Source organism: Labeo rohita, chromosome 6 (assembly GCF_022985175.1).
Source record: "Labeo rohita strain BAU-BD-2019 chromosome 6, IGBB_LRoh.1.0, whole genome shotgun sequence".
NCBI classification, from domain to species: domain Eukaryota; kingdom Metazoa; phylum Chordata; class Actinopteri; order Cypriniformes; family Cyprinidae; genus Labeo; species Labeo rohita.
Window position 1 is genome coordinate 27,417,862 of NC_066874.1, and position 12,282 is coordinate 27,430,143.

General features: G+C 36.1%; 1 protein-coding gene across 1 annotated transcript; it reads left to right on the forward strand.

Annotated features, from left to right (window-relative positions):
• Window positions 1-37: 37 nt before the first annotated feature.
• On the forward strand, window positions 38-10,628 carry ppp4r2b (protein phosphatase 4, regulatory subunit 2b). Its single transcript, XM_051113155.1, has 9 exons — window positions 38-200; window positions 1,266-1,347; window positions 1,905-2,075; window positions 5,469-5,562; window positions 6,780-6,817; window positions 6,930-7,004; window positions 7,086-7,226; window positions 8,626-8,945; window positions 9,024-10,628. Exons 1-9 carry the CDS (start codon window positions 80-82, stop codon window positions 9,353-9,355), a joined length of 1,374 nt encoding a protein of 457 aa, XP_050969112.1. The 5' UTR covers window positions 38-79; the 3' UTR covers window positions 9,356-10,628.
• Window positions 10,629-12,282: the final 1,654 nt, after the last annotated feature.

Consider the following 12,282-nt stretch of genomic DNA (forward strand, 5'->3'; position numbering starts at 1 on the left):
ACGCAGCCATGCTATTGCGCAACAGTCAGCGCTCCCGAAGAGCGGCCGGCAGTGACGTCGCAGACGCCGCCATATTGAAATGTTTCCCCTCTCCTCTTCTTCACTGAGCTCAACAGCAGCCATCAGCTCTCGCTTTCCAACTGGAGACAGGGACAACAATACAGACATGGAGATAGACACTCTTCTGGAAGCTCTTAAAGGTACCCGGCTGTGTGTGTTGAGGCGGTCTGCGTGAGTTTAGAGAGGAGTTATATGTGCTTAAGAGCTGGTAATGTGAGTTAGCTAATGTTAGCATGGCCTGTGGCTAAATGGCTTTTCCTGTTTTTCGAGGTCTGTTGTGTGTTAGGAAGAGATGAACAAGTTTCTTTTTCCTATTTTATGACTTTTGTCATTTTTTGACCAAAACGATGGGTTAGTTAAGCAATACGTTAATAAACAAGACTATTGTTGATTGAGGTAACTAGTTAGGTGGTTTGGGATGGTGTAGAGTTGATTTGAGTATATAACACGTATTTTTATTCAGGGTTTATTCTGAACTAGTGAAAGATTGAATAATAAAGTACGTTTTTCTTTTAGTTTTCTTTATAAAGTGTTTTTTGGGTCATTTACAGCGTAATTAAAGTTGTACTCGGTTCTAATACTAACTTGAATATTATAATTAATTTTTTTACTGCTATTATTGTTTTTAATAGTTTCCCAATCTTTATATTTGTATTTATCGTTGGAGTGGTGTAACTGTTTTTTATGATTAATGACAGCTCAGATTTAACGTACCTTTACTAGTTCTTATGTAAGTGTGTTAGGAAAATGGCGTAATATTTTTCATAAAAGTTCAGGGCTGGACTGGTTATAGTTTTCCTTTAGTGGTATAAATAGTTGTGGTCATAAAGTGAAGTGAAGATTACCTAAAGACTACAAACAAGATGTTTAGGGTCATTATAGTTGTACTCTTCTTGGAAAATAATTATATGTTTTTATAAATTTAATGAAAGCATGCATATTATTATACAAGACTAATTGTAGTTATTGTCTGGGTTGTCTAAATATTTATAGAAAAGGATTTTTGGAGCTAGAAGATTACATAAACCTAGAAACCAGTGCATTGTAGTTGTTCTGTCAACATGTAAAATGTGATGTGTAGTTAAAAAAAAGCTTTTTTTTTTCATGAATGCAGAACTTGAGTAGACCACCCAGCTTTGAAATTTAAGATATTAACAGGGGTTTAAGTAAACATGTTTATCGTCTTATTTTTGTGTTTGCTGCAGATTTTGACAAGAAGGTGAAGAAAGAATCATCTCTGGTGTTGGATCAGTTTTTGTGCCATATTGCAAAAACTGGGGAAACCTTGTAAGTACGTCCAGATATCAGTGAGTGATCTAAGAGGGGCATAGAAACCCCAATTACCTCTGTGTGACTTCTATTTCAGTGGTTGTTTAAAATCATAACTTCTTTTCTGGGTAACACCATAAGGTGGTTTATTGCACTACCACAGCACTTTTGGTTTTGTTCCAAAACACACTGTACCTTGTACTTATCGACCAGATCTGCTTTAGACGACCTGCTCTCATTTCATAAAGTAATTGTGAGAATATATAGATGCATATCAGGAAATTAAATCTGTATCTGTCTCTGGAATACCTACTTTTGATTGGTCAGTAGAGTTCTGTGGTCAATTATTTTTGCATAATGACCGCTTGACTGTGTGGCAGTGTTTAGTTTCATATCTCTCATATCACTCTTGTCACGTCTCACATAATAAAACAATTTCAGTGAAATTTTCAACACTCACTTATTTGGCCGGTAACCGTGTAATAAGGAAGATCATGACTGGCGGATGTTGTCTCTTACAAATTTTAGCTGTCTGTGTGACTGAGTTAGTAATGCTCTGTATTGTTGCATTTCAGGGTGTCCTGGTCTCAATTTAAAAGCTACTTCATATTCAAACTGGAGAAAGTAATGGAGGATTTCCGAGCATCGGCCCCAGAACAGCGAGGGCCTGCCAACCCCAATGTAGAATCTGTTCCTTTTGAAGAAATGAAGGAGAGAATTCTTAAGATAGTCAATGGGTACAACGGGTAAGTAACACACTAATTAACTGTGTAGTGTGGTGCTATCACCAGTTTTCATTTTAGAAATTTTACTGAGTTTGTCCCTGTACTAAGTGTACCAAAAGATAGGGCTGGGTGATAAAATGATAACGATAATTATTGCGATATAACTTTCCTCTAAAACAATAACAAGAGTTTGATATAATGTTTATGCACCAAAAGCGAAATGAAACGGCACCACACAACCCCAAAGTTCAAAGGGCAGCACAGCAGATGCATTTACTCGCTGATAAATCTTGGTCATGTGACCACTAAACAGTGCTGTGAGATCCAGTGTGAAGCACTTGAATTCAGCGAAGAACACAAATGACTCAAATTTTAAAGCCAGATGAAACAGTGCTGACAAACAGGAGAAACACTGTGTAAAATGTTACAGTCAGAAGGCTGTTCAGTCTAGAAATGGCCATCATTTACCATGGATTTACTGTAACTAACTGCACCATGGTATTGTGGCAGAAAGGTGGGACATTCAAATCGGATTTTGTATTATTTAGATATGCATTAAAATATCTTAAAGGAGTAATATATAATTACAGTATTTTTGTGATTAAGCTATAGCGTTTGTGCATTTATACTAAATGTATAGTTACATGTTTACCATGGTATTGAGGTGCTATATGTGTGGTTTTTACCTGTGATTATCGTGATCTAAATGTATGCTACTATGGAAGACCAAGTTAGTTTTAATAAAACTCAAACAGTTAGTATAATTAAATTTCACCATATAAAAATGAGGTTGTTAAATTTTTGAGGTTGTTACATAAATTTACATCTTCATCCTGACTCAAGCTACTAATACTGACAACTCAAGCTACTGTCAAATGTGCATGTAAGAAAATCATATTAATATTGCAGCATGCACTGCAAACTGTGTTGATGATGCACATCAAAGTCAGGCAATACAAACTTGTTTCATGATTTGAAACAATATCACTCATTAGTAGGGTTGGGTACCGAAACCCGGTGCCGGTACCCATGTGACCGGTATGTACCGGACCGAATCAGAACGCGAATTTCGGTGCCACTTAAATGCCTGAACTGTCGATAGAAATATTTGTCTTCTGGTGCTATGACACGGATGCAGAAGCATTGATTCATCAACATGCATGATCGCTAGCTAAATTTAAATACTGCATTCATGGGGTGTCAGAATGATCTGAAAATTTATTTACTGAATGAGAAAACTCACGTGAACGTCGGAAAGCTTTGATGATAGAAATCCAAGACATCTTTGTAGTTACTATCCATTTTCACATTTCGAATTAAAAGCACAAATCGTCTGGAAATGAGACGATCCGAGAAGCGCGTGAATGCTGCAACTATCGTTACACTTGCTCTGACTGCAGCAGGTGGTTTGCCGTTAGCTTAGCTACATTAAACGCGTCTAACTTAAAATGCCAAAAATTAAACATTCTAAAGTGTGGCTATATTTCACGAGAAATGATTCGGACACTGCGACGTGCAGCAAATGTTTTACAGCAGTTGCGTGTGAAAGGGAAAATGCGTCAAACCTAATGAAACATTTGATGGTATGTGGAATAAACTTGAAAGCAGAGGGATGCACCGTGTTTGACAGTTTGCAGACATCAGCTGGAGAGGTGTCGTATTTTGCCAGAGACGGCAAATATGTGATGCGATCTAGGAAAACCCAACACATGGTGAAATTTTACCTTTTTTAGGTTTTGACACCATATGAAAGCTGAGTTCAGGCCCCTTTTCAAAACTTTTATTTTTTTACATAACCTACGTTATGGCTATCTTAGGTTGGCTGATAGCGATGATTTTCAGGAATGGGATTTTGAGAAAAACGGCTTTAAAGTGAGACGGCTTTCACTTTCACTTTACGGGTTTAACGAGAGCTGTCTGTCAAGTTAGGAGCGCTACTGCATCATTAGACAAACAGACTAACGTTTGTTTTCCGTTGATCACCCATTTTATGTTTAGTAAATAATGCAGCCTACCTTGTAGTAAAAGCGAGCGCAGCGCAACTGTTCGCGCACTGTGCGTAAAACAGACTGTCAACGGACGACTCCTCTTTAGTAACTTCATCATCCGATCCTTCATCTCTGGATGTGAAATAGCCCGTAACATCATTTAGGGCACTGACATCACCAAAACTGAGCAGATTGAGACCAGTATCGGTTAAGTGAGCAGCTGCAGTACTTTAGACGGCGTTGTTGTGCTCCGCCATCTCACGATATTAAAATAAATAAATAAATAAATAAATAAATAAATACATAAATAAATAAATAACTTTGCTTGCCGTACTTTACAAGGGACTGGTGGAGAATGTGAACTGATACGCCTTTACTAAATATGTTACGTGGTTTATTTTGATAGGTTAACTGTTTTTGTGGTGTTAAGGGAAAGCACCTCCGCAGTGCGTTCTTAACATAGGAGAAAGACAGTCATTTCTGCTTGCTGCAATAAATGTCTATTTTTCTACACTAAACAAGTGAATTTCGAAGAGATATTTTCAGAGATGATAGACAAGATGTTATAGAATAATAATTTAACGAAAAACGAATTTCCTGAAAACGTCCCACCACGACATCCGACGGGTTTTCCCAGATCTCATCACATATAGTCATATTTCTGCAAAAGAATTGCTGAAATTTTAAGCTGTTAAATTATTGTAGCTGGGTTAGGTGGCTTAGGTTTTATTGTTGTTGCGTTTTGCATTGACTTAATGTATAGTACTACTCCTTTTTTTTTTTTTTTTTTTACTTTTAATACATTGTTCAATTTAAAGAACTTTTTTGTCCAATAAAAATATATTCTTGTGTCATCCACCACTTTGTGGCTTTTTTAAAAGTATCGGTTCAGGCACCGTTTTGGCACCGGTACCGTTTTAAAAGTATCGATTTGGCACCGGTATTGAAAAAAAACCCAAACGATACCCAACCCTACTCATTAGAACATGCAGAAACTAAGAAATAAATATTTCTGTTAAGACATCTATTTTGTTTAGGAAAAATGGCTGGAAAAGTGTAAAAAATTCAAAAACATAAAGCGTTTGTCATGCTCTGAAGTGAAGTATAAAGAGTAGTTTTTAAAACCACAGTTAATGGTCTGGTTTCTAACCTTTAACTTTGAAGCAAAAGTCTGTCTTTAAACTTGACAGAAAGAAATAAAGATTTGGAAATTTATTGTGATAATTATTGATATGACTGATATAAAAAAAAATCTTTTTTTTTTTTTTTGGGCCATATGACCTAGCCCTACCAGTAGATGTTTTGGATAAAAAGAGAGAGCCTGTCTCTTTACCCCAGAGCAAGTGTGCCATCTTCTGGCTGTTGAATATAACCTATGCTGTTTGTGGAGTATGCAGCAGCTAATTTAATTATTTTCTCTATCCAGGATCCCATTCACCATCCAGCGCTTGTGCGAGCTGCTCACTGAACCTAAGAGGAACTACACAGGAACAGAGAAATTTCTCAGAGGGGTAGAGAAGGTCAGTGCGTGATGCATTATTCAGTTTAAAAACTTATTGGTATATACTATGCACTTTCTATAAAAGAGGAATCTCCTTCACCCTGTTCTTATAGGGATGACAGTCCATTCCCAGTATGTTCAGCTTGTATTTGCATTTTTATTGTAGTTTTGCTACGTTCTATCAGAAGTCAGGTGTGAGATATTATCACTTGCTATCTTTGACTTCCATAAAGGCACCATGTTGATTTATGGCCACTTGTATTTGTTTTGCAAGTGTATGATTTATAAATCTAGAGTATATTTTACAGTGTTTTACACACTTGTTTCTTCAAATGGTTTTATTATCATGTGTTGGAGGAACTTTGACTCATCAGTGTGTTTTATGTGGCTAGAGGATTAGTTCACTTCAAAAATAAAATTTTCCTGATAATTTACTCACCCCATGTCATCCAAGATGTGGCCAAACAAACAGTCATTTAAAAAAATAAAATTTAATATACTTTTTAACCACAAATGCTGATATTGCACTAGCCCTGTGATGTGCATACACGTCTTTACACATTGTGTAATTGCATTGGAAAGGCCATGCACGGTTAGTTCTTTGTCTGTGTACTTCGGTTCAAAAAGGTAGTGTAGGGCAAAATTAAATTTTGTTTTCTCCTTAAAAAAAAAAAAAATCGTTTAACGTTTTAAGTTTTTTGTAAATGGTGTTTAACTTACTTGCATGTTTGCTTTGTAAACATTGGGTAGGTACTTTCATCTACATCACACGTGCGTGAATGCGTGAGGTTGAGCTAGTGCAAGATGAGCATTTGTGGTTAAAATGTCTAAATTTTTTTTTGTTTTTGTTTTTTTTATATATATATAAAAAAAATGACTGTTTCGCTAGATAAGACCCTTATTCCTCGGTAAGCCCTTTGAAGCTGCATTGAAACTGCAATTTGGACCTTAAACCCATTGATCCCCATTGAAGTCAACAATATTCAGAAAAATCCTGGAATGTTTTCCTCAAAAACTTTCATTTCTTTTTGACTGAAGAAAAAGATATGAAAATCTTGGGTGACACGAGGTGAGTAAATTATTAGGAAATCTTAATTCTGGAAGTGAAGTGATTACCATTCGAGCCACATAATTTAGTCCAACTTAAGTTTCAGTCTGCACATTTTTCCATATAGGAGGTTGTAAATGAATTTGCATTGTTTGTTATTGCAACTGATTGTTTTCTCTCTTCATCAGAATGTGATGGTTGTCAGTTGCATTTATCCTACATCTGAGTAAGTTACTGTTCACTATTAAAATATAAAGATGCTACATACTAATTGAATCCTTAGATACCTCTGATTACCTCTGTAGACAAATGAAGAGCTATTTTTGGCCTCTTTGCAGGAAGAACGGCTGCAGCGGTGTCAACAGAATGAATGGAGTCATGTTGTCAGGGAACACATCTGCCTTTACAGAAAGGTGAGGAAACTATATAGAGCTTAAGGCTAGTCATTTAAAAAAAAAAATAAGCATGAAGCTTAATTTTCCTCTGTATTACAGGAAAGTAAACGGTCCAGGAACACCCAGACCATTAAACAGACAGAAACACTCCATGTCCAGTTCACTGGCCACAAATGGCCTTCCGGACAGTACAGAAAACAGAGAGACAAACACAGCACAAGGACACAGCAAATCGGCCAGGTATGCTAAGTTTCTGATCTTTCATGTTTTTTTCCTTTCTAATCTTATTTGTAAAACATACTTAAGACCAGAGATGATGGTGAAAAGTTATGGTTGAATCAATGAACATCATCTCTTATTTTTCACGATATAAAGCCCTGAATATCCTTTACATTAGACAAATACAGAATGTACAGTTTAAGTCAAAAGTTTTCATACACCTTACAGAAACTGCAAAATGTTAATTATTTTATCAAAATAAGAGGGATCATGCAAAATGCATGTTATTTATTTATTTTTTATTTTTTTGTACTGACCTGAATAAGATATTTCACATAAAAGACATTTACATATAGTCCACAAGAGAAAAATAATAGTTGAATTTATAAAAATGAGCCTGTACAAAAGTTTACATGCACTTGATTTTTAATACTGTGTTACCTGAATGATCCACAGCTGTGTTTTCTTTGTTTAGTGATGGTTGTTGTTTTTCATCAATAGTAAAACTGTCCTGTGTTCTTCAGAAGTCTTTCAGGTCCCACAGATTCTTTGGTTTTTCAGCTTTTTTGTGTAATTGAACCCTTTTCAACAATGACTGTATGATTTTAAGATCCATCTTTTCACACTGAGGACAACTGAGGGACTCATATGCAACTATTACAGAAGGTTGAAACGCTCAATGATGCTTCGGAAGGAAAAATTATGCGTTAAGAGGTGGGGGTGTAAACTTTTGAATGAAATAAAGTTGTACATTTTTCTAATTTTGCCTAAATATAATATTTTTTTCATGTAGTATTGCCCTTTATCAGCAATAGAAGATATTACATGTTCCCCTGAAGACAAAATTTTACCCTGATCTTCAAATTCAAAACGTTTTCACCCCTCGGCTCTTAATGCGTCGTTTTTCCTTCTGAGGCATCAGTGAGTGTTTGAACCTTCTCTAAAAGTTGCATATGAGCCCCTCAGTGTGAAAAGATGGATCTCAAAATCATACAGTCATTGTTGGAAAGGGTTCAAATACAAAAAATTCTGGAAAACCAAAGAATTTGTGGGACCTGAAAGACTTTTCTGAAGAACAACGAGGAGTTTAACTGTTCAGGACAAACAAGGGACTCAAAAATATCACTAAACAAAAATACACAGCTGTGAATCATTCAGGTAACAACCCAGTATTTAGAATCAAGTGTACACAAACTTTTGAACAGGGTCATTTTTATAAATTCAACTATTATTTTCTCTTGTGGACTATATGTAAACTTATTCTATGTGAAATATCTTATTCAGGTCGGTACTAAATAAAAACTAACATGCATTTTGTATGGTATGGTATGTTTCCTCTTATTTTGGTCAAATAATTAACATTTTGCAGATTCAGCAAAGTGTATGTAAAATTCACTTCAACTGTATCTTTGTGTTCCAGTGATGCATCTGTATCAGGCATCGGTGGGCCTCTCGGCAGCTCTGTAAAGAACAAGCACTTAGATGACGAGGAAGATGAGGGAATGGAGGCGGAGGAACATGAAGTAAAAAGACTGAAATTCAACAAGGATGGTACTGATGAAGAGGAGGATGAAGATGAAGTAGACGAACAGGTTGTCGATACACCAAGATCTACATCAACTAATAGCTCCTCAGATAAATCAGAGGATGCCGAATCGCCATCATCCATGTTGCAGGAGGGGAGTGAAGAAGAGGAGGAAAGTAAACCTCATGGTTCAGCTGGAAGCTCTGAGGACCAAGGTAGCTTTTTATTCCCCCCCTCTTCTTTTAGGTACAAACTACATAATCACTAACATATTCTATTCTTTACTAACGCAGAGCCGTCCAGCACACAGCCAGAGTGTCCCGTGGCAGATTCCAGAGAGGCTTTTACTGAGAGAGAGGTTCCTTGTGGCTCTGACGACTCCTCAGAAGAGCCCAGCGATATGGACCAATCAGAGCAGAGAGCCCCAGCAGGCATGGCCTCTAGCCCTGAAGTGAGAGAAGGGGAGGAGCCAAGCGAGCAAGTCAGCAGCAGTAGCACTGATGAAAACGCCTCTGCACCCACATCCAGCAGCAGCAGTAGCGTAGAGTCACCCACAGAGGGCGACTCTGGGTCAGGGGCCCTGGACTCAGAGAGCGCAGAGGAGGAGCCAATGGAGCAGGACTAGAAGCCTGCAGACTCCTAGCCTAAACAATAACTGCGTGCTTTTGTGGAGATTAAGACGACACACACTTAAGTGGCCTTCCACAAAGGCCATCAGAAGCAACACCCAACCTACCGCCATGCGCCTTCTGGTCGAAAGTCCACCTAACTTCTCCAACCTTCCCAAACGGACACTTTATGCAGATGTACATATGATTTTATTGCTGAAGTGAAGGTTTTAAACTGTCTTTTTTACAGTTTTTTTTTCCTGTAATGTCATCGGTTTCTGGCAGTCTGTTTTGTCACTGAGCTTACAGCAGTTTGACTGAAGTTTTTTTGATGTCTAGTAATCACACTGTCAACTGACATCACTAAAAAGCTAATTATAGAATCATTCATGGTTAAATACAAGTTAAACACTATTGACACAGCTGTAGTTACTACAGGAAATGATTCCAGCTCATAGCTCAGTTAGAAAAAGCAAAAGTGGAACTTTTATTTAGCCATGAATATTGCGTTTAATATTTTTGTCTTGGTTCAAGAGAGTTTAATCCGTATCCAGTCTTGTTCTAAGCTTTAGGTCAGCTAGGATGTGTCTCCTCTGCATTGGTGTATTAATATTTTAGTCACCTAGTGTCAAAGCATCAGGGCATTGGAGTTTATCGTCTTGCTCTCCTTGAAGACCCATAATTGGCTGCTGTTCAGGTTACGTTCCAAGCAAATACAAGCCATAGCTATCTTTGTTCTGTTCAATGATTCAAGCCTAGCGTAACATTGTTTCTTACTGGTTGTGTGTAACTGACGGGATGTAAAATCTCTTTTCTCACTTTTGTATTCTTGTGTGGTCTGCGCTGCATTGAAAGTGAGCGGTTTATGTCAGGTACATTTACCTCTTGATTCGAACTGATTTCTTGATTCACGTTAATTTATACCAGCATTTCAATCTCCTATTTTATTAAAAAGTTGTTTTTGTTTTTTTTGCTGTTTTGGCAGGTGGTTGTTGACTGCTCTGACTAACTTGATTACAAATGTCATTTGTGGCAGTCCAACCCCAAGTTGTCCCACCGATAACAGCTAGCTGCTGTTTTGCAGCTGTGTGTTTTTGATATTTAGAATTTTTAAATTTCTGTAAAGTAGTGTTTTGTAGAGCATTGTGTTCACTGCCTTTGGTGCATCCATATATAATTGTATAATTGTTTTTTTTCTTTTTTTTTTTTTTTGGTGTATTACTGAATGCGTGTGGTTTCAATACAGTATTCAGATGAAGCAATAAATGTTATTGTTTTAAATGTTTAGAAGACCATTTAATTTGTCCAAAAAAACATGATTTTTCAACAGAAATTAAAGTTAAAGGTAAGATTTTTGAACAAGGTTTTCATATAAAGCTAGGTAAAGAAGTTCTAATTTATTTTTATTTTTTTTTAATATGTCGATTATTCTGACAATTAATCAATTAAATTTTTTTCCCTCATTTTTGTTGAAGTAATAAAAACAGACCTAACCAAACTATAGCCTTTAAAATGACCAGAAAATTAGTCATAAGGGTTAAAAAATTAAAGTTAAGCTTTAATAAGCTTTCCATTGATGTGTGGTTTGTTAGGATGTGACAATATTTGGCTGCTATACAACTATTTGAATATCTGCAATCTGAGGGTGCAAAAAATCTAAATATTGAGAAAATCACCTTTAAAGTTGTAACAAATGAAGTTCAAAAATTAAGTTTTGATATATTTTTGGTAGGAAATTTACAAAATATCTTCATGCAACATGATCTTTACTTAATATCCTAATGATTTTTGGCATAAAATAAGAAAATGATCATTTTGACCCATACAATGTATTTTTGGCTATTGATAAAAATACAAAACAAATTAATAATTTGTTCAAATTAAGTATCAAAAGGAAGTAATCATATGGTTTTATTGAACAAAACTGCTCAAATACATAATATATTATAAACATTAGAACTAATGTACATTATGCATTATAACAAATACCTGAAGAGGGCGTCAATGGCCTGACGATTGTTTTTACACTTTACAGCAAGAGCTAATCCTTTTTTAATATTGACTAAACAATATTTAATTCAAATGTCCACTAAATCTTTAATATTTGGTTATTTCCTTATGACCAAAAAGCTACAGCTGTCATTTCTTGAATATGTGGACATCAAAACGTGTAAACTCAGAACGAGGGTTTAAGGTTTTATTTTGAAATTGCAATGAACATTTAGCATAAGTCTCCTTTGTTTAGAAATGATTTGCCTTACAAATCTGATGAAATAGCGCACTTTGCGTTCTCAGATGAACATAATAAACCCAAACTCACAACAATATATAGAGATGGATTTTGAGACACTCCAAACATGTAATGCATATATTTAATTGAGTCGTATTGTTTGTGTGTGGGATTATTTTTTGCCTATTTTATTGAAAGGTCTGTTCATTTAGAGAAGTAATAACAAAACTATCTCCAACAAGCCATATAATTTGATGCATTCCTGCTCACAGTTTGTGCTATGGACGAGTTCTACCCCAAAGTTTAATACTCTGTGAGCACCACTAACTTGTAGGATGTCATTCATAGGAGGATTATCATTACATAACGTCTTTTACGCTTTCATCCGGGCCTTTTCATAATCCTTAATCGTGTTCCTCAAATTAATACATGCCTCCTAATTCATTTTGCTGTTATTAAGCTCTTGCACAAATTTTTCTGCTTCATTTCCCAAATACAAGTTTCCTTTTCTTGTGTCACACAGTCATATGTCTCTAACAGGCTCCTGACACAGAACAATGATTTCTGCAAGTTCTTTCAAGAAAAGAAAGCTTTATTTCACCTGTCGGACTGGCTAATTTCAGAGTCGTATGAGTATGTGTTACTGAAATTTACCCAGCCCTCTCAGAGGAAATAAAAAGTGGATTGTCTAAGTCCTGCCACGACGCACGGCAA

What these genes read in the sequence shown, in the direction of transcription:
- ppp4r2b (XM_051113155.1), top strand. Translation starts at nt 80, where the DNA reads ATGTTTCCCCTCTCCTCTTCTTCACTGAGCTCAACAGCAGCCATCAGC. An exon ending in ATAGTCAATGGGTACAACGG is followed by an intron (nt 2,076 to 5,468) that starts GTAAGTAACACA and finishes TTCTCTATCCAG; the next exon opens with GATCCCATTCACCATCCAGC. An exon ending in TGCATTTATCCTACATCTGA is followed by an intron (nt 6,818 to 6,929) that starts GTAAGTTACTGT and finishes GCCTCTTTGCAG; the next exon opens with GAAGAACGGCTGCAGCGGTG.